This window comes from Colossoma macropomum, unplaced genomic scaffold, assembly GCF_904425465.1.
Source record: "Colossoma macropomum unplaced genomic scaffold, Colossoma_macropomum, whole genome shotgun sequence".
NCBI lineage: Eukaryota > Metazoa > Chordata > Actinopteri > Characiformes > Serrasalmidae > Colossoma > Colossoma macropomum.
This window is the reverse complement of record NW_023494799.1, coordinates 5,623,423-5,649,131: the sequence shown is the minus strand read 5'-3', so window position 1 is coordinate 5,649,131 and position 25,709 is coordinate 5,623,423. Positions and strand designations below refer to the sequence as shown.

Sequence of the window (25,709 nt, the reverse complement as noted above, 5' to 3'; positions counted from 1 at the left end):
CATCGTCTGACAGGCGTGAAGCCCTTATCTTCTGCCAGATGGGCATCATGGCTGGCTGGGCGGTCATTCTTCAGGTGCCTCCCTGGCTCGGAGGGTTTGTTGCTCTCCGCTGGTCTCCGATGACAATAATGCGATCCCCAGCTAAAATGGTGTCGGGTTCCTCCTCAGCAAAGCCAACCTCGCTCACCTGTTCACCGTTACCTGGCAACCCTCATCACTAATTCAGCACGCTGGACCCACCTCGGGACGGCTGTGTCTGTCCCAGCCGGATAGCATGCAGAAAGGGTCCGGGAGGAAGAAGTGCGAGCAGGAGCCGATGCAGAACGGAGAGGCCATGAGCCCACAAACGCAGGAATCCAAAAGCTCGGCAGGAGAAGAGGAGAACCGTTTGACTCCTTCAGCTCCACCGTTACCTCCATCACCTCCTCCTCCGCCAGGGCCTCCACCATGCCCCAGACCCAGACTGGTGTTCCACACCCAGCTGGCTCACGGAAGCCCAACGGGCCGCATCCACGGCTTCACCAATGTGAAGGAACTCTACGCCAAGATCGCAGAGGTCTTCAACATCTCACCCTCTGAGGTGGGTACATTCTTAGTGAAGAGTTCTATCTGTACTCTTAAAGATAAAGGTAGAAGAACCTCTTGTGGTTCCCTACAGAATGTTTGAAAGTAAAGTTCTTTAAAGAACCATTTCTATAAATGTGATGTTTGAGTATGAAGAACCTTTTGAAACTTTAAAGAACCTCCATGTAATGTAGCAGCTCAACACTAATATTGTGTTCTAGGAAAAAACAGGTTGTTCCCAGAACTGCACATCTAAGCCAGTGACCATTTAGGAACCTAATTTTTTAAAAGTGAACACACTTTTAGAAATGGTTCTACAGGGGTTCTTTAGCGCAGACAACAGTCACATAAAGAACCGTGAACACTCAAAGAAACATCTGAATGCATAAAAAGTTCTTTGCATGGTTAAATTGTTCTCCAAGATGGAAAATGTCTTTAAAGAATGCTTTCAGAAACGTACCACCAAAAAAGTCACTTTACTTACTTTAAAGAACCTTTTTTGCTAAGAACGTATAACTGAAAAAGTTATACTATTTGTAAGAGTAGCAGAACCCTTTTTTTTGCTACACTGTTAGAAATAAAGGTTCTGTGCAGGTACATTTTTTGTCCATCAAGGTACAAACAATGTAAATGTTCCCTCAAAGGTACAACAGTTCCCGTTAAATAAAGGTGCTAAAAAGGGTTCTTCAGCATGATGCCATAAAAAAACCTCTTGTGGTTCCCTACAGAATGTTTGAACCATGAAAGCATGGTTCTTTAAAGAACCATTTCTATAAATGAGATGTTTGAGTATGAAGAACCTTTTGAAAGTTTAAAGAACCTCCATGTAACGAAGCAGCTCAACACCAATTTTGCATTCGAGGAAAAAACAGGTTGTTCTTAGAACTGCACGTCCAAGCCAGGAACCGTTTTTAGCCAGTAACTAATTTTTAAGTGTGTACACCCTTTAAAAATGGTTCTTCAGGGGTTCTTTAGCACAGACAATGATGTGAAGAACCGTGAACACTCGAAGAAACATCTGAATGCATAAAAAGTTCTTTGCATGGTTAAATTGTTCTTCTCCAAGATGGAAAACATCTTTAAAGAACACTTTCAGGAACTTAACACCCCAAAAAATCTTTTTTTGGTACTTTAAAGAACCTTTTTTGCTAAGAACGCATAACTAAAAGAGTTCAATGACTTGTGAGAGAAGCAGAACCCTATTTGATGCTACACTGTTAGAAATAAAGGTTCTGTTCAGGTACATTTTTCATTCATCAAGGTACAAACAGTGTAAATGTTCCCTCAAAGGTACAACAGTGGTTTTAAGGTCTGATTGTGAACCTTAAATAAGTTTTTCCAGGTGAAAAGTTCGTATTTGTACCTTTTCATAACCGAATGATTTAAAACAGAACAGTAAAATAAAAGCCTGGAGACGAGACGGGGTGTGTGGAGTCAATACAGCTTAGAACATATCATTTCAGTGGATTATGGTTCAGTTATGTTCCCTGACTAAAGGTACTGAGATGGAGCCTTGAGGAAACCACCCCAGTGAGAAGAGGGGTCCTGTCCCAGAGACAGTTTACTAGCTTCTTTCTGAGAGTGTATGTTGAAGTCTCTATAAAGAACTTTAAAAAGCAGGTTCTTCATAGTACCTTTAGGTCCTAGAAAGAGCTATGCTTCCTTAACTGTACTTGGCCCAAGTTGTATTTACCTCTTTCCACTGATATCATGTTTATTATTATATTATCACATAAAAAAAGCATTTTGCAAACGGCAAAGAAACATTTGAGCATTCAAATGGTTCCTTACACTGTCATCGTTGTATATCGGCGCTGTTGCACAAAAACCTTGTATATCTATTTTTTCATTTTTTACATTTTGCACAATTTGAAAACTCCAGTTACCCTTTGGATTGTATTAATTGATTAATTAACCCTTAACATTCCAGGTTTATTTCACACAAATGCTTATTATTCAGTAACTACAGGGACTTCAATGCAAACTAATGGAGTTATTCTTAGGTTACAAAGTGTGTAATAATGAATTAATGTCATGATTACTGGACCAATTGATCTGGCCCAAAATTACTTGGAAAAAAATTCAGAATGTTTTTCCTTCTCCTGGAAAGCCACCATTTCAGAGGTTTTGTTTCTGACTGTGGGGATGTATAACCATTGTTACAGGGTAGTGGTTGAAATCTTCCCTCTGAAATGGGACCCTCAAATAAAAAAGAACATCACTTCATTAACAGCTACTAGCGCTGCTCTGTAGGCGACCCTGCCAGTCTGCAGTGATAGCAGAGGAGGGTAAAGTTCAGCTCCTCACTGCTGGGCTTTAAATTTAGGAAATCATATGCCGTCGAAGATGGCATATGATTTAATAAAAAATGTATTATTTTTTTTATAATAATAAAAAATGTATTATTGTCCACCCCTAATTCTTCAGTGATATGAAGCTGAAGTCAGCTATTCGCCAGCTTCTCATTCTAATTTTCCAGTTCCACCTTAAATGGAGCAGCAGTTACATTCAGGCATCTTAGGCATCAGAACTGAACTGCAAGACTATTTAAGGTGGAACAGGAAATTTATCTAGCTAGCTACCGAGACATCAGCATACTACTAGCGATATTTTATGCTTGTTACGAAGAAAAGGACCAAAATACACTGAAACAACATTAAACTAAGATAATATAATGGTTACTCTAATTTTTAACAGAGAAAATTCTCACATTTGTGTGTTTCTTTGGTCGCTTGTTCAGCCATCTTGCCATTTTTTTTCTCATAACTCTCTGTTTGGTGTCTCTGAAAAACCTCTGTTTGGAGGGCCATGTAGCCCCAACACTTCACCCCCTCCAGACCCCTCCATCTCAACAAGAATCAGGACTCCCTACACCTAGGCATGAACATGCAAAATGGAGGGGTTAGGGCTAAGTGGTAGGGGCGAGGGGTGAAATGGGATTGGGCCCATATATAATCAGACAAAATAGCACAATAATGATGAGCCAGGATTATGAAGGCTAAAGAGATTCACTGCTAAAAACATCAAACTGTCTTTTCTGGATTCAAAAACTTTTTCTGGATTTTTTCCCCTCATAATAAACATAAGAAGCAGATGATTTGTTTGTACGCTGCGATGAGTGATAAACAGTGTCGGAAATGGGGTCGGTCTGATTGTATCAGCTTCAAGACTCCCAGAGGAGGGCATCAACTTTACAGGAACGTAATGATCACAAGAAGTCTTGTGAAAAGGTCACAGTGCGGACGTTCACTGACTGACTGATAATCTGTCAGTTAAGTGACGTTATCTATTTTATTTTAGATGGTTTACTGTGGGCTTAATCACTACTTTTTTTTTTTTTATTTTATGTGCATGTATCTCTCCCTCTGAGGCTGCACTGTGACACAGATATCTGTATGAAAAAATAATGCAATCCAAGATCATATTCTGAAAGAAGTCACTGCTGAATGGTTAAACTACCTTTAATGTGTTTAAATTATTTATTTCTCATAAGACACAAATGAAACAGTGAGATGGTTTGTATGCTGTGATAAGTGACAGCATCAGAAACAGGGTTGGTGTGATTATGTTGCGTTTTGATCTGAGAGGAGATCATCGTTTTTACAGGAGTGGAAATAGATAAACAGGAAAGGTCACTGAGGGGCCTGTGATTGATGATGCGTCAGTTAGATGGGTTTATCGTTATTCCGGCAGTTTCCTCTTTCTCTGAGGTCAGAAACAGAAATCTATTCATAGCTAGAAAATGATAGAGTCCAGCATCATGAAGCAAATATTCTGCTGTACAGGTCTAGAAGAGTTGAATTCATGACAGGCCCACAGTCATATGGGCCCAGTTACAAGATAAAACAGCTGTTTACATGTCTATCTACCTATCTATCTATCTATCTATCTATCTATCTATCTACCTATCTATCTATCTATCTATCTATCTATCTATCTATCTATGAACTAAGTGACGACATAATACACAACACATTTCTAGCACTTTCTACTATCCGAGGTCCCAGTGTTTAGAACATTATCGGCTCTTTAAAGGTGCAGTGTGTAAGATTTAGTGGTATCTAGTGGTGAAGTTGCAGACTGCAACCAACTGAAGACCCCTCCCTCACCCCTCCCTTTCTAAGCATGTAGTAGAACCTAGGTATGTTTTCACTTCCTTGAAACATGGTGGCGCAACATGGTGGCCTCTGTTGAAAGAGAAGCCGCACCGTACGTTGATATGAAGGGCTCATTCTAAGCTAACGGAAACATACAGGATAATATAATTATTATAATTATACACTATGGCTCTGTATACTACCTTCCATTTTTGCTAATACATCTCCCTAAATCTTACACACTGTACCTTTAATGGGCCAAAATGACTTTTTTCACAATGAAAATCACCTAAATGAGTCAAATAAAGTGCTACAATTAAAGACTGGCTATTTAGCACAATGAGTCATGTAGAATTATGCTAGAACCTGTTAAAATATCTGCATGACATTTACAGCATTTGGAAGACGCTCTTATCCAGAGCGGCTTACAATCTGATCATTTTACACAGGTAGGTGAAGGTAGTGTTAGGACTCTTGCCCAAGGACTCTTATTGGTTTAGTGTAGGGTGCTTACCCAGGCAGAGGAGTGAACCCCAGTCTACAGCGTAGAAGGCAGAGGTGTTACGCACTACACTATACCAACCTGCAGCATGAGCACTGCAGAGGTCTAAAACATAAATGTATTGTCAGTTCAGTTAAATGAATAAGTCAACAAGGAAAAATAAAAAAGCACCAGGTCCAAAACTCTCCTCTTTCAGTTCCCTGTAGAAGTGCAGCGCAACTTCTTAGTGCTTCCAGCATCTACCAGCATAGGAACTGAGGTCTGTGAGACGTCCGTTACTCTTCTCTTTTCTGGATCCTTTTTGGTCTAAAATAAACTGCTAAAGCTCCAACACCACAGAATTAAATTAAATAAGGAACTAAACAAGAAGGACTGAATTAGAACTGAGGGAAACTAAACTCCTCACAAATGCAGTTGTGTGCAAAAGTTTGAACATCCCAGGTCAAACTGCATATTTTGTTAATTTTCTGAGTGAAAATAAGTTAACACATCTTCTACAGAGAACACACTTAAACATGGCATTTTACTGCACATTTTAGTGCACAATTTCTATTTATTTGCTGAGTTTAATTCTTGTGTGGTGTTGATGTGTGTGTTACTCAGTGGTCTGCTGGACTCACTGCATTATTGTTTTTTAAATCAATACAGCCATAATAATTTATATAAAAATACCAGATGTTTTAAAAATATCACAAGTGTCCAGCGTAGGGTTCTCCTTTAGCAGCTGTAGCCAGTCAGCAGCCTGTTCGTGTTGTCTACCCTCAAACACACACACAGACATACAAACACATACACACATAGACACACACACACACACAGACACATATACAAACACATACACACACAGACACACACACACACAAACACCAGGCCATGTAGGAGGAGAGCAGAGTGAAGGACACAGCACCTCCACACTTTTTTTCCCCGCAGGTTGACCCAGCACCACACGTGTAATATAAATAGCAAAGGCCAAGGAATCTGAGGTTGAAATAATAATAAATTGCATCATTTTTTTCTTTTGGTAAATATTGAAAATGGGTCCCACAGACCTGAACACCACACAAGGGTTAACATATTGGAATAAAATAAAGCATAAAATAAAAAATATGCCACAATTTGTGCACAGGCCATATTTTATGCTTTATTATTTTTTTACCAATATGAGAAATTTAGCAAATAAATAGTAATTGTGCATTAAAATGTGCAGAAGTGTGTTCTCTGTAGAGGAGGTGTTAATTTATTTTCACTTAATTCATCACTTCATTATATTTTCAAATCAATAACACCTTGTCATTTGTGCGGGGGTGCACAAACTTTACTAAGGAAACTGCAAATCCATCAGAACTGTACATAAACAGAGCAAATGTAATGAGCTGTGGGCCGTTGTGGCTGCAGGTTTTCATTCCAGCCATGCAGCAGCACGTCTCATATGACATAGCTAATCAATAGTTTGATCACTGAGACCAACTGATTAAGCAAAGGCAATCAGGTGTGCTGCATATACTCGGAATGAACACCTGCAGCCACACCGGCCCTTTACGGATAAGTTTGGTGAGAACTGCATGGGATTCCTTGTGTGACAAATATCGGCATAACTGACTGAAATATTTCAAAATAAATATGCTTTTATAGAAGCGACTTTATAGAAGCGACTTTATAGAAGCGACTTTATAGAAGCAACTTTATAGAAGCGCATGTGGGGTTTTGTCCTTGAGCAGATCTCTTATCTACAGTGGCATTTAGTTTACGATTACGGCCAAGGAAGCCTGGTTATCTCGTCCAGCTCAGGCGGCTCTTATTTAGGTCAAATTCGCTCAGATTGCAGTCTGGAAAGTGAGGACATGTGGAAGAACTCCAGGGCTTGCAGGGCAGGCAGGCCTCTGATCACACAATACGAACCTTATAGATTTAACAGATCAAACTATGTGGCCTAAATGGACAAAGGTAAGAGTCTGTATGCTACACACTTGAAAAAGATGGTTCTTCAAGGGTTCTTTAGTAAAGAAAATTGTTCTATATAGAACCATGAGCACTCAAAGAACCCTTTGCATGATAAAAGGGTTCTTCAGATTGATGGAGAATGTGCTGCAGAGGGGTCTGTATAGCACCAAGAAGGGTTCTTCTATTGTAAGAAGATTGACATTGTAACAATAGAAGAACCTTTTTTGGCGCTATATAGAACCCTTTTTCAAAAAGGTTCTGTATAGGACCATCTACAGCATATTCTCTTTCGATCTAAAGAAACTTTTTATAATGCAAGGAACCCTTTAATCATGCAAAGGCTTCTTTAAATGTTCATGGTTCCATACAGAACCATTTGATTTGCCAGAGAACCCTAGAAGAGCCCATTTTAAGAGTGTTCAAAATGGGCATAGTAGTTTTACAGCTATGAATAATTCATAGTAGTTACTGAATAATAACTCTTATTAACAATGACTGAAAAAGAAGCCTGCAGGTTTAGGGACCACAAAAACATATTGAGATAAATAACAACAACAACAACAACAACAATAATAATAATAATAATAATAATAATGTCTTTATTTATATAGCACCTTTCATACATTAAATACAGCTCTAAGTAAGATAAGACAAGAAAGTTAAGTAAAAAGACAATAATAAATAAAATAATATAAAATAAAACAAATAATAAGAAACTCAACAAATAAAAATGATTAAAAAAATCATAAAAGACATAATAAAAGATAGAAAAGTGTGTTTCTTGAAGAAAAGCAGAGTAATGACCACCTTAAGCAATTGCTAGAATGTTGCCAGATGGTTTCTAAATTTTAGGTGGTTGCTAAGGTGTTGCTAACCGGTTGCTATGGTATCCCAGTTGGTTGCTTAGGTATTGCTAACCAGCTGCTATGGTATCTTGTTGTTAGAGTGTCAGTAGGTGATTGTTATGGTTTCCATGGTGGTTGCTAGGATGTTACTAGGTGATTGCTATGGCATTCCAGGTGGTTGCTAGGGTGTTACTAGGTGATTGCTATGGCATTCCAGGTGGTTGCTAGGGTGTTACTAGGTGATTGCTATGGCATTCCAGGTGGTTGCTAGGGTGTTACTAGGTGATTGTTATGGTATTCCAGGTAGTTGCTAGGGTGTTCCTAGGTGATTGCTATGGTATCCCTGTTGGTTGCTTAGGATTTGCTAAAAAGCTGCTATGATATCTTGCTAGGGCGTTACTAGGTGATTGTTATGGTATTCCAGGTAGTGGCTAGGATGTTACTAGGTGATTGCTATGGTATTCCAGGTAGTTGCTAGGGTGTTACTAGGTGATTGTTATGGTATTCCAGGTAGTTGCTAGGGTGTTACTAGGTGATTGCTATGGTATCCCTGTTGGTTGCTTAGGATTTGCTAAAAAGCTGCTATGATATCTTGCTAGGGCGTTACTAGGTGATTGTTATGGTATTCCAGGTAGTTGCTAGGGTGTTACTAGGTGATTGTTATGGTATTCCAGGTAGTTGCTAGGGTGTTACTAGGTGACTGCTATGGTATTCCAGGTGGTTGCTTGGGCGTTACTAGGTGATTGCTATGGTTTCCAAAGTGTCTGCTAGATTGCTGCTTGGCAGTTGCTATGGTATCCCACATGGATGCTAGATTGTTGCTATTATATTTCCATCTTGGTGACATGAGAGAGGTGCACAAACTCTTAGTTCTGCCATTCATTCCTTTGGGAATTTAAAAATCATTGTATGAAAATTGTGTGTCCAATCAAAAAGCTGTATAGAAGCACACAATCAGACCAAACTTGCTGGAGGTTTAATGATGATTTCTCAACAACTGCAGAAAGAGAACTGCAGTGGTAGCAATGTGTGATCTCTAATTACAAAACAACATGTAATTCTCACACGGCTGATGAGCTGCAGGCCTTTTTAGCACATAGCATGAGCCACATTAGGAGGTTACATATTTCCTACACCATGTAAGAGACTTAATATCTGTCTTTCATTTCGACAGTAACATTAACCACCACCAGAACCGGGAGCAAAGCTGTATTTATGATCCATAGCATTTGCTGATAACACTCACAGCTGCTACAGACATAAAACTACTGAGTATCTTGAGTGAAGTTCTAGCAGGCCTAAAGCAGACACTGCCCTCTGCAGGTAAAACTGTGTAACTTCTATGCAATATGCATGCAACATGCAATATGACTATACAAGCATAGTTTTGTACTTAGTTATTAGTTACTGTTATTCGTTGCCTACTCATCCAGGACCCAGGCTTTTGCAAAGAAGTCACATTTAAACTGCTGTTCAATCATGCAATTTTTTAAATCATGCAAGTTTTTTTAGTTATGAATGTTTAAAGTTTAGTCCACCAGACTGCACCTTAAATATTGGGGTTGACTGCTTTTTGCAAATTAATAAATAAATATTAAACACTGACTGAAAGATTGCATTTCTAAGGTGAAAGAGTTCTCACTCTTACATAAAAAAATACACCCCCTTAATAAAGGAACGTGTTGTGGGAGTATATTAAAGGAGCATTCCAGCAACGTTTAATATATTTTTTTTCGTTATGTAATATAGTACTCTGTAGTGCAGCACTCAGCCTCATTAGTTTGACAGACGTTTTCTTGTTTTCATCCATCAGTGTTCTCTCACTACAGTACCCAGCATGCACTGGACAAATACTTCAAACATCCCTACAGTACTCAACAAATTCTGACTGATAGCCAATACAGTAACAGCCTGCATCCAAGCATCCACCCCTAAAGTAACAGCCTTTCAAACATCCTTTTTTGCCAGAGTGTCCCAGTAACAAGCTGGATTATTTAATTTTTAATTACATTTTATTCATTTTCATATCCAGTTAAACTTCAGTTATACTCAATATTTACATTGTTATTCAGAACCAGGTAGGACCAAATTTGAAAATTCAGAACTAAAACACTATTTGTAGCACAGCTTTGAAATGTTTCACTATAGCATAAATAATAAGTAATAAAAGAAATAAATAAAAGTTTTTTCTTGATTTTTTTCACGTAAAACCATGACGTGGCCTTCCAGGCTGAGTTGGGGTATCAGTTTTCAGCCTGACTCATGGCTGTGGTCATCCTGACAGTGGGGTCTAGAGTTTAATGTCTCATCCTGTTTCCTCAGATCCTCTTCTGCACCCTGAACTCCCACAAAGTGGACATGCAGAAGCTGCTGGGCGGTCAGATCGGCCTGGAGGACTTCATCTTCGCTCACGTCAGAGGGGAGACTAAAGAAGTGGAGGTCACTAAAACGGAGGACGCCCTCGGCCTGACCATCACAGATAACGGAGCAGGATATGCTTTCATTAAGGTAACCGGTGCTGACAGACAGACCCTCTCTCCTCCACCCAACCACCACAGTTATGTGCAAAAGCCAAGATCACCCTTCATTCATTTATTTGGCAAAACAGCCATTCAGTACAAGTTATTCATTTTTTAGTGAGGAATAAAAAAGCAGAAAAGAAAATTACACAGAAGTCTCAACAGCTAGATATAAAGTCATTTTTCAGTGTTCAGTGTGTCACTCTTTACCTTTACTACAGCTTCAGTTCTTCTCAGGAGACTCACTTTCAGGTTCTCAATCTGCAGACACACCTCCAAAGTTCAGTCTCAGAAGCTGGTTGATCATTTTCTGAAGTAATCAAACACATTCAGTGAGGAGGTCTGGACTCTTGACAGCTACACATCCTTTCAGACCCACAGCGCTGAGTCGTCTTCTCACAGTGGAAGGATGGACAGAAACACCTGTGGATGTTTTCAGATCTGAAGCAGCTGTCTGTCTGTCTGTCTATCTATCTATCTATCTAACTATCTATCTATCTATCTGTCTGTCTGACTGTCTATCAATCTATCTGTCTATCCATCAATCTATCTATCTATCTATCTATCTATCTATCTATCTATCTGTCTGACTGTCTATCAATCTATCTGTCTATTCATCAATCTATCTATCAATCAATCTATCTGTCTATCCATCAATCTATCTATCTATCTATCTATCTATCTATCTATATATCTGTCTGTCTGTCTATATGTCTGTCTATCTATATATCTGTCTGTCTGTCTGTCTGTCTGTCTGTCTATATGTCTGTCTGTCTGTCTGTCTATCTATGTCTTCTTTTTATTTGAACTGCATAGTAAGTACTTCTGTTTTTTCACCTTTATAGAGAATAAAAGAGGGCAGCACTATTGACCGACTAAAAACAGTCTGTGTGGGTGACCATATCGAGGCCGTTAATGACCAGAGCATAGTCGGATGTCGCCACTATGAAGTTGCCAAGATGCTGAAGGAGCAGCCCAGAGGAGAACCCTTCACACTGAGGCTGGTGGGACCTAAAAAGGCCTTCGGTGAGTCCAGCTCATTGTTTTTCATTAATTAAAAAGCTCTAACTGCCCCTCGTATTAAAAGTTCCACTTGCATTTTTTATCACTGCTATTATTTCCGTATTGTTATCATTTTTGATGACATTTTCTTGTACAGTTCCCTAAGTTGCAGGTATTAACTGGATAAGTTCGAGATAAAACAGTTGTATGCAAAGGTTTGGGCACCTTTTTGCACGTTTTGCTGTGAAGTTAACACGTCCACTACATCCTCTGTATTTCTGTATATGTTGTCCTCTGTGTTCTGTATATCTTGTGCTGTAGAGCTGTAGAGAGTAATTCCCTGAGCCTCACCTCGAGCATTTCAGTGTACAGATGTCCTTGGCATATGGCACATAAGATAAATATACCTTGAAAATACACTAAACTATAGAAAGTTTAATTTAAGCCTTTAAGCCTTTTGTCGTTTTTTACCAAAATCAGCACAAAACCACAAAACTCACTACTGTCCTGTTTGAGTAAATTACTGCAGAGCTACAGCCCCGCCCTGTGGTCACTCACTGTAACTACATCTTTACACCCTCCGCCCTCCATTTTATGATGCAATGCTTACAAACTCCTCCTGAAGCGAATGAACTCACTCACTGTATACAGATCAGACTCACAGTCAGACTCACAGTTTAATGCCTCTAAAAGCTCCTTCACAGAAAATCATTACATTAAATGGTTATGAATTCACTGCCTGAGACTTTGGACAAATGAGTCAGAGAAGCTCCAAAATGGCAAGGCTCACAGAGCAGGTACTATTTGGGTGGTGGATCATTCTCAGCACTGCAGTAACACTGATGTGGTGGTGGTGTGTTAGTGTGTGTTGCGCTGGTCTGAGTGGATCAGACACAGCAGTGCTGCTGGAGTTTTTAAACACCTCAGTGTCACTGCTGGACTGAGAATAGTCCACCAACCAAAAATATCCAGCCAACAGTGTCCTGTGGGCAGCGTCCTGTGACCACTGATGAAGGACTAGAGGATGACCAGCACAAACTGTGCAGCAGCAGATGAGCTATCGTCTCTGACTTTACATCTACAAGGTGGACTGACAAGGTAGGAGTGTCTAATAGAGTGGACAGTGAGTGGACACAGTGTTTAAAAACTCCAGCAGCACTGCTGTATCTGATCCACTCGTACCAGCACAACACACACTAACCCACCACCACGTCAGTGTTACTGCAGTGCTGAGAATGATCCACCACCCAAATAGTACCTGCTCTGTGAGGGTCCATGGGGGTCCTGACCACTAAAGAACAGGGTAAAAGGGGGCTAACAAAGTACGCAGAGAAACAGATGGACTACAGTCTGTAACTGTAGAACTACAAAGTGCACCTATATAGTAAGTGGAGCTGATAAAATGGACAGTGAGTGTAGAAACAAGGAGGTGGTCATAATGTTATGCCTGATCGGTTTATAAGTATATGTATGTATACATCTTGTAGACTTTGCAGCCCCTGCTTCCTGTCACCATCCTGTAAAGAGTCAGTAAATCTCTATATAATGAACATCTCACATCAAACTACTCTGACTTTGTTTACACCTCAACAAAAAGAAAGAAAATAAACCCACCGACACACAGGCAGCTGTAGTGGCCTCCATTTCTGTATTAGGAAATGGGAGCCTTCCAAACAGTAATGGAGAGAAATTTCCTGCTATACTTATCATACCCTGGATTAATAATAACGAAGGAAGCAGAGGGTCATTCCCGGATCTAATGGGAGAGACTTAATGAGAGACTGCATCCAAACTCTGATTTGTCCTAAACCCCTCTGCAGACAGGATGTCTCACTACATCCTGTGTGTCACTCCAGAAAAACGACAGAAATCATGGTTCGACTGCGGCGCAGGATAAAGACTAGAACATCTTGCAAAAGGAGTGTTGACATCATTTGTTGTATTCACAGTCATAACAGGAAGAGTTTTTTATCGTTTAGAGATCTACATTAAAGCTGTTTTCGATCATGTCCTGAAAGCCTCCTGCAGCATAATTAAAGTTCACTGGGCCAAAATAGAAAACAAAAGTCAAAGGAAACAGTTTTATGATGCTTAAAATGAATAATAAAGTAAACACAGTGAAGTGAAAGGAGATCAAAAAGAAAAAGATGAAAAACGAAAGTAATTATGGCAAAAATGAGAGAAACACGCATATCGCCGCTGCCCAAAGAAAAACAAGTATCTTCAAAAAGGCAACTTTTCAGGAGAAGCCACAAACGTTCTTTACTTCTAATGTAAGTTAATGTGAAAAGGTTTTATTCCAGGCTATTTTATTTATTTTACATTTATGTTTAATCATTGAAGTGATTTTAGTGCATTTGTATTGGTCCATTCATTATGAAATTTTCACACAATGTAAAGGGAAGCTCGCGTTCAAATGACTTAGAAAAATAAAAAATAGAAAAAAATGGAGATACTTGTTTTTCTTTGGACAGCGATGATATATTATATTATATTATATTATATTATATTATATTATATCACAACAAGAATGGCCTGGGTTCGATTCCCGGCCGGGCGACCAGGGTCCTTTCTGTGTGGAGTTTGCCTGTTCTCCCCGTGTCTGCGTGGGTTTCCTCCGGATTCGCCGGTTTCCTCCCACAGTCCAAAGACATGCAGTCAGGCTGATTGGACACGCTAAATTGCCCTTAGGTGTGAATGTATATGTCTGTCTGTCTGCCCTGTGATGGACTGGCGACCTGTCCAGGGTGTATCCTGCCTTCCGCCCGAAGACGGCTGGGATAGGCTCCAGCACCCCACCGCGACCCAGAAGGATAAGCGGTTTAAATGATGTGTGTGTGTGTGTGTGTGTGTGTGTGTGTGATCTGTTAAACTGAGATAAACTGAAGTTGTGCACTAAAATTTGCAAAATAAAATGCCACATTTAAAATTGGTCTCAGTGGATGATGTGTTAACTTATTTAAAAAAAAAAACATCACATCTGACCGGGGTGTTAAACTTTCTGCATATGACTGAATACTTAAATTATAAATCATAAGAATAACTTTCTGAGATGTATAAAAATGATTGATTGGTTTGATGTAAATTCTTTATTTACAGCGTCCATTCTTTTCAGGAGTTTTTAAAGAAATCTGCAGGGATGTTTTTCCACACCTCCTAAGTTCAGTCTTAGAAGTTGGTTTTGCATTTACTGCTTCTCACCATCCAAGTAATCCCAAACATGATGTTGAGGTCTGGACTCTGGGGAGGTCAGTACATTGTTCTGAGAGCACCAGCAACTTCTAGGAACCCCCACCATCATTTAATGGGACTATTGTATTAGGGAACAAGTCAATTTATTAACTTGTAACTGTGGCTTCCTTTAATTCCTGGCACTAAATCTAGTGACAAAGGGCAATTACACTGGTTTTCCAAAGTTTCTACACAAACAATTGGTTAAAGCTCTAAATAAATTCATTTAAAATGGTTTGACAGGAAATTCCCCATTACTGAGAAACTTACTGAGTCAGAATTGTTCACAGTGGCGGTGATAGGAACCAGATGTCTGAAGAGTTTAATGCCTCTAAAAGCTCCTTGACAGAACGGTATTACATGAAATGCGTATGCATATGCTTGAGAAATTGCTTTACTGTAGTTTTATGTTATTTTTTTTTTACCACTATTTTACCATTATTGGCATGACTGGTCAATTTGCATAGTAAATAAAATGACTATATTTGTGTTATAGACATCATGACCACTGTAAGGGTCAGTAAGGTTCTCAGCAACTAATCATTTCACATCACACCACTCTGAGCGACTCTCAGTGCAAAATTTGTAAAAGAAAATCGATGGAATTCCCCTTTAAAAGGAAAGAGGTGGCCATTCTCCACTCTTAAAGCTGAAAACACTAATATGGCCAAGACGGCACGGCTCTATTCGGTTCCTCTGAATGGTTCTGCCATGGTTGGGAGACAAAGCAAATGCAGAATTAGTGCTAATATACTTGCAGTGAAAACGAGCGTGCCCGTCGCTCTGCCCCCCCCCCACCCCAACAGCAAATTACTGTTGTTAATAATAGAAGGGCCTTTGATTATCATTATAGCATTAGCTAATTGGATGGTTAAGAATGATGGATTACCTTTCATGGGCAAAATGTGAGTAATTACACTCCCCAGTGCACACAGAACATCCTATAAGGCGTGCAGCGCTCAGAGAAAGCACATCAAAGCCATATGGAGAGAACAGCCCACCGTACTCGACCACTCAGACGCCACTGCTGTCTTACTTGGCAGTGATTCAGCCATGTTGGCTCAAACTGACTCGCTGTGGCAAACAGCTCCTCCTCAGTTACCTGAAGATAATAAACAGGTGGTTTATTGTTGCAGCTGCTGTCATAGATGAAACATTAATTCCATGATGTCATCGTTGTCATTGTCCTTCTGCAGATTAAAGATAAGTTAGTTTAGCGTGTCAAGAATAGGAAAACGAGTCTACAAGAGTGGCCTGCTAGTTCAAAAACAAAGGTTCCCTGCTAAGCAAGTTTACTTATATGCTGCATTTCATAAACACTGCGGGGGCTGTGGTACATAGAGACACAATATCTTTGGCACTTCAGCATCTCCAGTGACAATTAATCTGTATTTTACTTAGTTTATATATATATATATATATATGTATACATATTTTTTTTTTCTTTTCTGGATTGTTATTTTGAGATAACAAGTTATCTTGAAATAACAAATTACTTATCTTGTTATTTCAAGATCTTGTTATATCAAGATAACAAAGTTGTTATATTCAGATTATAAGATTTATATTGTTATTTCAAGACAACAAAATTATCTTGAAATAACAAATTACTTATCTTGTTATCTCAAGATAACAAAATTGTCATCTTGAATTTACAAGTTACTTATCTTGTTTTCTCAAGATAACAACTTTGTTATATTGAAATAACAAGTTATTTATTTTGTTATCTCAAGATAACAAAATTGGAATCTTGAAATAACAAGTTATTTATCTTGTTATCTCGAGACAACAAAAGTTGTTATCTTAAGATAATGAGTTCATTATCTTGTAATCTCAAGATAACAAAGTTGCTATCTTGAAATAACAAGTTACTTATCTTGTTATCTCAAGTTAACAATCCAGAAAATTATAGCAACAGCTCATGGCCTCTCCGGACTTCCGTAGAATTATGCTTTATTATACTGGTTTCATTTTCACTCTTGTTTTCAATGTGTGTTTTGGGTTTTTGGCCCCAAACAGTTTGTAAATGTTGTCAGTTTCTTCATTATTATTTTCATAACTTACACTACACCTCTAAAAATGATGGCTCTTCAGGGGTTCTTTAGCAAAGAAAACCATAAACATGTATATAAAACCATAAACACTCAAAGAACCCTTTGCAAGGTTAAAGGGTTAAAGAGTTCTTTGCATCATGAAAGGGTAGAGCCTTTTTGAAAAGGGTTCTAAATAGCACCAAAAGGGGTTCTTCCACTGTTACAAGTCTGGCATTGCAACAATAGAAGAATCCTTTTGGGTGCTATATAAAGCCATTTCCAAAAAGGTGCACTCTAAAAAAGAAGGTTCTTCAAGGGCTCTTTAGCAAAGAAAATGGTTCTATATAGAACCAGGAACATTCAAAGATCTCTTCACTTGATTAAAAGGGTTCTTTGCATTGTAAAAGGGTTCTTCAGATCAAAAGAGAATATGCTCTAGATGGTTCTATATAGAACCTTTTTGAAAACGGTACTATATAGCACTAAAAGGGTTCTTCTATTGTTACGATGCCAAGCTTCTTTAAAATAGAAGAACCCTTTAACCCTTCAGCCATGCAAAAGGTTTTATGAGTCTTCATGGTTTTATATAGAGCCATTTTCTTTGCTAAAGAACCCTTGAAGAACCATCCTTTTTTAAGAGTGCAGCCATCGACTGAAGGCATGCCTCCTAAGTTGTGCTCTGGTACTAAGCTGTTCTTCTCTATTGGAAAATGAATGGTGTATCTCCACTGTAGTAAACTGAAATGTTCTGTAGTAAACCTGATACGTTCTGTCGTGTGTACATTTCCCCCAGATGTTACTGGATCCTCCAAATTCTAAGACCTTTAAGGTGCCCAAATATGAATACTGGTACATCCATGCTACCATGTGGATTGAAATGACATTGCATGAAAGTAAGCCTACTATTAATGCAATTTGTGGGCAAAACGGTCGGCCACTTCTAGCCTTCATAACTTTAGAACAGTTTAAGGTACAAACATGATTCACGTATCAGGACATTCAGCAGACCTGCCCCTAACTAGCTTGCTTGACATCATCGAGCTGTGATGTCAGCATCAGTAAGTAATTCGGCTTGGAAAATCACCTAAAATCCTGATATTATTGCTCTGCTTTTTGGCCTTCATATTCCAACAAAAGGGTTAAAACAGCGACATGATTCACAACCAGATCACTCATCAGACTCTGCCTCACCATCCAGAGTGATTTCATCCACCTGTGACCATCAATCAGCCAGACATCCAGCTCCAAAATCACCCAAACCCCACTCGCTACTGTTATATTACATCTCTGCTTTTGTTCTTCATATTATAAACAAAGGGCTTTCAGTTTACATGGATTTTGAGTATTAAAAATATCTGATATTAAATATGCACCTCAATTTGTAACTAAAAATAAAGGCTGTCTTGCTGTGTATCAGAGTTTTAGGACTCAGCATGAAGCCAAGAGGACAGAAAATCAATAAAAAAACATGACCCTCTTATGCTAACTGTTTATTTTTGCTCATAATAACCAAAAGAATGAATCACCATCAAAATTATTGCACTTTTAGCTCCAGACTAATCATTTCTGAATAAGGATCTGAGGTGCAACTTGTTTTCAACATCTCTATAAGCAAAAAATGACAAAATTTAGCAGGCGCTAGGTAAATTTTTGATCAGAAATTACCCAAATTCATAAAGATTTTAAATTTCTGGTGGCATTTACATGTCAAATAATGGCATATCTGAGTAGCCCAGGGTCTCCTGAAAATAACAACATATGGCATGTGTGACTGTCTCATGCAAATACTTTATAATTGCAATTGTAATTGTAATTGACCTAAAATACCAAAAAAATTCCCCAAAATTCTGGGGTTCTATTAAACTAAAATACTATGTACCAGGCATGTTCACAGATAAGCCAAAAGGAAGGGCATGAGCTCTTGCCCTTTTGCCCTTAGACTGTATAAGTGCCCTCTTGGTTGGCATGTATTACATTGTGATTTATATGGCCATTCTCGAGATCCGTTTTAACATGGCTCAGCTCAGTCTTGCCCCAGGAATAGAGCTAACGGGTCGACTCCGGTCAACTCGGTTCTCCGCGAGCTTTATCACTTTTGGGCACCCTCTCATGACTTCAGTGGAGATTTCCACTCAGTAATTTCAAATCAAGTAACTGTAAAACACATCAATAAAACACAATAAGATTAGTGCCACACTCCATACTGTAAACAGCGACTAAATTTAACAGTGATCTGCTTTTTGTTATTGTAAGTTCAACGCTCTGCCGAACTCCATAGAGCCAGAACTCACATGTTTTATAGCAATTAAATACAGTTGTGGGAAATGTTGCAGCTTTGTGAGCTGGAGGTTGGGGTTCACTTCCTGTTTGGGTCATAAAGCTAGTGCTTTTGGCTGCCCTGTGGAAACACCACGCCTGGTTTCCTCTGAAACAAGACTTCACCAGGGAACTTGTAGAGGAGAATTACCTCTCTGTAATGTCTTTCGGGTTTCTCAAACACTAGAGGGCGCTCCTGAGCGAGTCCAAAATGAATGGGTTCAGATGGAGCATTTGAGCAAAGTCATAGTTTATAAATCCTTAAACAATTTTAATATAAAGGAATACATTTGTTTCCTGAACTCAGAACAGCGTTAAACATTTTAACAGCACTGTTATATTTTTAAGAGCTTTTAAACTCAAGTTATAGGAGTTTAAAACGGCGCCTCATGTACGTTCATGACGTCAGTGAGCGCGAACAGCCAATGAGCTGCTCCGCTCGCCAACCAATCAGCACTCAGTAGCAGTAATGTTAGCGCCCTGCTGCCCAAAACCCGTTTGCTGTAGAAAAAAAGGAAACACAGGTGAGTTTTCTTCACTTTTTTAGTGAAATACATCCTTCTACTTTCTAAAATTAAAGCAAAGTTCTGGGCAGGTGATTAGAAACTATTTTAACTTTTAGTTTTTAGCTGTTTAGCTCCTTTCACCCCCATTCATTGAGGACACGCTCATGGGCGCCCTCTGGCATTTTGTAGTGATGTTTTTATTATAACGGGGGAAATAAGAAGAGGCCAGGCTCCGCAAGAATCGGCTCTGACTGCAGTGTCTCTATGCTGTTCTAATCAAATTTATTATATTAATAATAATAATTCATTTGTGGATTCCTGCCTTCTTCTCCCTGCTCACTGCTGCATTGTTGTGGCCCAGTACACTCTCAAAAATAAAGGGACTAAACTCTCACTGGGATTGTACCCATCTTTAGAACCTTTAATCAAGGAACATAAATGCACCATATTCCATATTTTTCTATGTAAAAACAGCTTCTCCTGTGAAGGTGAGTGTAGCATACATTCAAAACTTACATAACATACACAACAGGAATTTAACTGCAGCCTGCCCAGAGTGTTTCCTGCCTTCCACCCAATGACTGCTGGAATAGGCTCCAGCACCCCTGCGACCCAGGAGATTAAGCAGCTTAGAAGATGAATAAATGAACTGGAATTTAAGATCATTGTTGTTGCTCAGAGAACAAAAATGTACCATTACTGTAGGGGAGCACAGGGTAAAATGAGCCACCCTTTGTATTTAGGCAAGATGTTGCTATGTACACTTACTGTAAATAGCACAATTTTACTGTTTACACTTAGCGTTCAAAGTAACATCACACTATTTACGCTTGCAGAATTATGTGCTTTTTTACACAATTTCTATTTACTATTTTTTTCATTTTTTTTCAATTCAGCAGTTCGATTCAGCAGTATTACCCTATATTTCAGCAATAAAATAATTCTGCTTTTCTTCCAAGCTATACTTTCGGTCACTAGACTGAAAGCCAAACCTGACGTCCTAGCATGCTTTCTCAACTGCCATAGCAGACAAGCAGCTGAGTCTCATGCCAAAATGGTTTGCTTACATAAACATAAACATATATGATACGTTCTTGCCTTTTCATTCCAACAGAACAGGAAAAGCAGATCGATTGAGTATGTATGTATATATATATATACATGTGTGTCCTCAATTAATCAGCTAAGCCATGCCTGAAGCTATATATATATATATATATATATATATATATACATACAATTTGGAAACAAAAATCTACTTGGAATTTCTCAATATTTAATATTGCGACTGTTATTTTGGCCAAAAAGACCAGAGCATCCATTTCTGACTTGAACACTGAACATACCTTGACAGACTGGCAGTTAGTTGTGGCTGTGATGTCACAGCATATCGCTGTTGTCAGAACAAAACCTCGTATCTCCATTTTTGTCATTTTTCGGTTTTTGACATAATTTGAAAATGGGTGTTGTCCTTTATATTGTGTGTTAATTTCATAATGAATGGACCAAAAGAAACGGCCCAAAATTACCTGGAAAACATTCTAGTTCCATTGAATTACATTGAAAATAAAGTATATTTATAATTCAGCAACTACAGGGACTTCAGTGCAAACTAGCTGAGCTGTTCTTAGATTATAGAAGTGTGTGATAAAAACTGCCATGAGGCCCTGGCCATTTAAGAGGTTAAAAGGTCAGCATGATTATATCAACTTGAGAACTTTTTGTCCAAGAGAACGATTTCACACAGAGACGGAACGATCACGCATGCATGAAGTCTGTAGACTTGTGAACTGGTCATGGAATGGATGCTGGTAATCTGATGGTCAGATGGTTTTGAATTCCTGCATTTTTAACTTACTGAGATTAAATGTAAAGGACTGTACAGAGTGGTCTCGCTCACATCAGAGAGAACTTTGATCTCTGTCTTTTTGTGCTTATCTGCTAAGACATGATCGGCCAGAGGACGAAGGCGCCCAAGTCCAGCGAGGGCAAAATGGTCAGTGGGAAGGAGACGCTGCGTCTGCGTTCGAAAGGGACAGCGACCGTTCAGGAAGTGGTGAGTTCAAGGCCTGAGGGGGTCACTGACAATCGTGGTGGTCCGCCCTGTAAGAAAATGGGAAAGGGCCAAGGTTGATGTGAAGTGTTCGTGAGATTTGGACTTTAGAACATGGCTTTTATTCACTGTCATTTTGATGCACCCTTAAAAAAGTGGTTCTTCTAGTGCTCTTTACTAAATGATATTGTTATAAATAGAGCCGTGACCACTAAAAGACCAATGTGAATGCATGAATGGTTCCTTATGTGGTTAAATGGTTCTCCTCTTTGATGGAAAACCTGTTAACCCTCTGAAACCTGGAACCTTTAAGTGTGAATTGAACGCATTATGAGAGCAGTGTTTAAAAAATACAGTTTTCTTACATAAAATTGGTCTAATTATTTAAAAAGCGAGTGGGTCATTTTAGGGTATGTTGCCTTGAGGTAACACTGTGCGACAATGTTGGAATATAGAAAACAGGATTTGTCCAAATATTTGGGGTGAAACCGAGTAACTACACAATATGTTGCTCTTTAAATATTATGACACCAAAAAATCATGTAATACCGTAATAAACAGCTTAAACCTGCTAAAGCATAAAATAATAAGTTCAGATAGATCTGTAATCAGATCAGTTAGGTCAAGTAATCAGAATTGGTCTTTTAATTTTTTAACAAAACTGATAACACTAGTAAAATATACTGTGTGCTGAGTGCTGTATGATAGAATTGACTGTAATGGGCTTCTACTAATATTGCCTTTATATTAATTATACCAGAAAGAGGTTAAAAAATGCACAACCAAAGGGAAAAACCTTTTCATTTAAACCCCTCCCTTCATCATTATCTCTATTGTTGTTATTAATGAGTCCTGTGCAAACGTTTGAACACCAAAGTGCATGTTTTGTTGATTTTTTAAGCAATAAAAAGTTCACATCCTCTACAGAGAACAAACTTAAATATGGCATTTTTCTGCTAATTTTAGTGCACAATTTCTATGTATTTGCTGCGTTTAACAAATTCAATTTAAAAGTGCACAGCACTGATTCATGTTTTAGTTTTTCCAATAGGTTAAATTCAGCATATAAGCAGTAAGTGTGTCTTAAAATGTGCAGAAGTGTGTTTTTTGTAGAGGATGTGTTTGATCAGGGGCGCACAAACTTTTGCATACGACTGTCCTTGTAAAATGAGAAAAATGAGTTCGTTTCCCTGAGGCAACATTGCGCAATAGAGGGTTAAAAAATGCTTTATAACATGTATGGTTGAGGTAATCTGATTGGCTAACCCACATCTAAAATACTCAACATACCATTGTATGCACAAGTTTGGGCACCCCAGTCAAACTGGCAACCATAGCCTACTATTAAACTACATTGTTTAGCTACAGAATTGTTTAGTGCGAATATTATTAACATATTAAGAGATTTATTGCACATTGGTGAATTTTATCATGTTTTTCGTGGCTGTTTACAGGCCTTGTGTTATAGGCCTTTTATCACAGCTAAGGGGTTTTTATTAAGAGGGTTTTATTATCCCCTTACCTGTCATAAAATCACAGTAATGCACAACCTCAATTGTCTTATTGCTTTTATAAAATGGTGGACAACATAAAATATTTTAAATATACCACTTTCCAATAAATAGTTTAGGCTCTTATTAATAAAAATCACGATAAACAATTCATGAGATACGCAGTGTAGTTCCTTTACAGTATGGTATTGTTGCCAAACAACCATGAAATACTTAAAGAGGACCAGAACATTCAGTCACCCATCTTTGTATATTGCCGTCATTTTACGAACTGTTTAACTTTTTGTCATATAATAATGAAACATATCATAATACAGGGAGATTCACTCGAAAGAGGCCCCGAATATTCCGTCGTAACTCCCATTATGATGAAGCAATCTGAACCAAAAAATACACAACATACCTTGACATATGTGTAATCGATTGCATTACATGCGTTACTGGAAGTGATCTCCGATTTCAGTCAGTCAGAAGAAGGGGTACGGGGGTATGCAGCCGGAAGTTGCAAACAGAGTTTAAACGTTGCGACGACTGTCCGGCGCCTATCTCATCACTCCGATGCAGGGGCGTCCTGGCTTGTTCGAAGCTCCATATAATGAGAAGCACACTGCATGTTGTTTTGTTCAGATTGCTTCGTCCTAGAGAGAGTTATTACAGAATATTCGGGGCCTCTTTCGAGTGAATCTCCTTGTATATCATATTTAACTCAAAAGTTTTCACTTTATTAGTCCTTGCTTACCATATTACCTCCATGACAACAACGCTAATTTCCATTAGTGCTTCTATGCGATTTTCATGCTTATTTAGCACCAAGCTAATGATGTTGTACGTCCCTTTCCCCACTAGGGCCAAATCGCTACTCCATATATAGTGCATTACAATTAAAATACGGGAAAATAGTCGGACACAATTCCATACTGGACAACTAGTACCCTGTTTGGGTGTAGAAGCCAGAATTTCATAGCTTACATAGCACACTATATATGAAGGAGGAAGCCTTTTGAGATTCAGCCATTGAGTCAAATGCTACTTAAGGCAGATCTGACTTTAAAACAAAGACATGTTAAACATGCAACACACTATTTTATGTTGCAGCTTTACAGTGAATCATACAGGAAGTGCTTTAAGTCAAGGCCTATAATATTAATGAAGGAGTTAGCCAGCTGGCCAGCCTGGTTCAGTTAAGAAAATAAGTTTAAACCAAACTGGGTTCTTACTTCATCAGTACACTGTCCATGTGAGCAGCATTACATCAAAGATTATTCCATTTACAGCACAGGGATGTTTTGTGACCTAGCACATTATTACAGAATTCAGTTGTTGTGAGATGATCACAGGTGTGCATGTATCAACTATTTTAGTATTCAAAGGCACTTAGATTTTCAGGCGACAACCATCTGTTTTATAATGATGAATTAACTGTTACATAACTATTAATTCAATATGTCAAAATCACTTCTTTAATGCTTGGCTTTTCATCTTATTTATTTCATGACAATCTGAAGAAGTTTTGTCCTGATGAATGAGAACTTCTGCCTGACTTACTTACCCTTCCATTTCTTTCATCTCATCTCATCTCATCTCATATCTCACCTCATCCTCCAATCAGCCCAGCGAGTTTGAGGAGAAGGCCATAAAGAAGGTTGATGATCTCCTGGAGAGCTACATGGGCATACGGGACCCAGAACTTGGTGAGCTGTGATTTGGTTTTACTTGATTTTGGCAAATCCTCTCCATAAAAGGCAACTGGATGACACTGAATCAGTGAAGCCTGACATTCCCACAGTTCCCATGCATTCACACTGGACAGCAGGAATAATAGACAAACAGCACATACCAGAGGCTGCTGCTAAAGATTCCTTTCATTTATTTCCATCAACATGTGGCTAAAAGCTAACATAATAATACTAAAGCTTTTTATCAGGGGTTTGGGGGGGATTGTTATTGGGGGGAAGACCTGGGAAAGCTTTAATATTTGCTTAGCCCTTCAAGCTACAGCAGGAGAATCTAGACCTAATGTGGAAAATTCTCTTACTGAAGTCAGGACGTCAGTCAGGCCCTAATTATTGCACCAACATCCAAAAGCAGTGTGAAATTCTGTTGCCTCCTTTTACGTTGTAGCTACAGGCAGAGCTTTGGATTGAAATGTAGTATATCACTTTAAATCCACTGTGCTGTATGCATAGTAGGTTAAGAATAATACCTGAAGCTTTTCTTGATTCTGTTACCACTGCAAAATGATACATTTCTACTAAGTTATAAGATACTACTCAGCTCAGTGACACTAGCATCAGCTTGACCTCATTTAAATGTGCATTCAAGTTCATAACGTTGAGTTCTTCACTCTGAAACTCTGTTTTGTGTTGTCTGCAGCAACCACCATCGTGGAGGCCGGCAAAGACAAGAAAAACCCTGACGATTTCGCCGAGGCTCTCGACTCTGTGCTGGGGGATTTTGCCTTCCCTGACGTCTTTCTGTTTGATGTTTGGGGAGCTCTGGGGGATGTTAAAAATGGAAGAGTTTAGAGGCAAAGGAGTGATTTTTCAACCATGCTCACCTTTTTAAACTGCATCTCGCTTTACCTTTAGA

General features: G+C 38.8%; 1 protein-coding gene across 1 annotated transcript; it reads left to right on the top strand.

The window, feature by feature from the left end:
* The first annotated feature begins 274 nt into the window (after nt 1-274).
* On the top strand, nt 275-25,709 carry gipc3 (GIPC PDZ domain containing family, member 3). Its single transcript, XM_036586087.1, has 6 exons — nt 275-580; nt 10,272-10,457; nt 11,314-11,494; nt 21,503-21,612; nt 24,730-24,811; nt 25,494-25,709. Exons 1-6 carry the CDS (start codon nt 275-277, stop codon nt 25,643-25,645), a joined length of 1,017 nt encoding a protein of 338 aa, XP_036441980.1. The 3' UTR covers nt 25,646-25,709.

Bases quoted from the DNA above. Each gene is read 5' to 3' on its own strand.
- gipc3 (XM_036586087.1), top strand. From the start codon at position 275: ATGCAGAAAGGGTCCGGGAGGAAGAAGTGCGAGCAGGAGCCGATGCAG. The intron at 10,458-11,313 runs GTAACCGGTGCT...TCACCTTTATAG, and splicing joins CAGGATATGCTTTCATTAAG to AGAATAAAAGAGGGCAGCAC. The intron at 11,495-21,502 runs GTGAGTCCAGCT...TTATCTGCTAAG, and splicing joins GGGACCTAAAAAGGCCTTCG to ACATGATCGGCCAGAGGACG.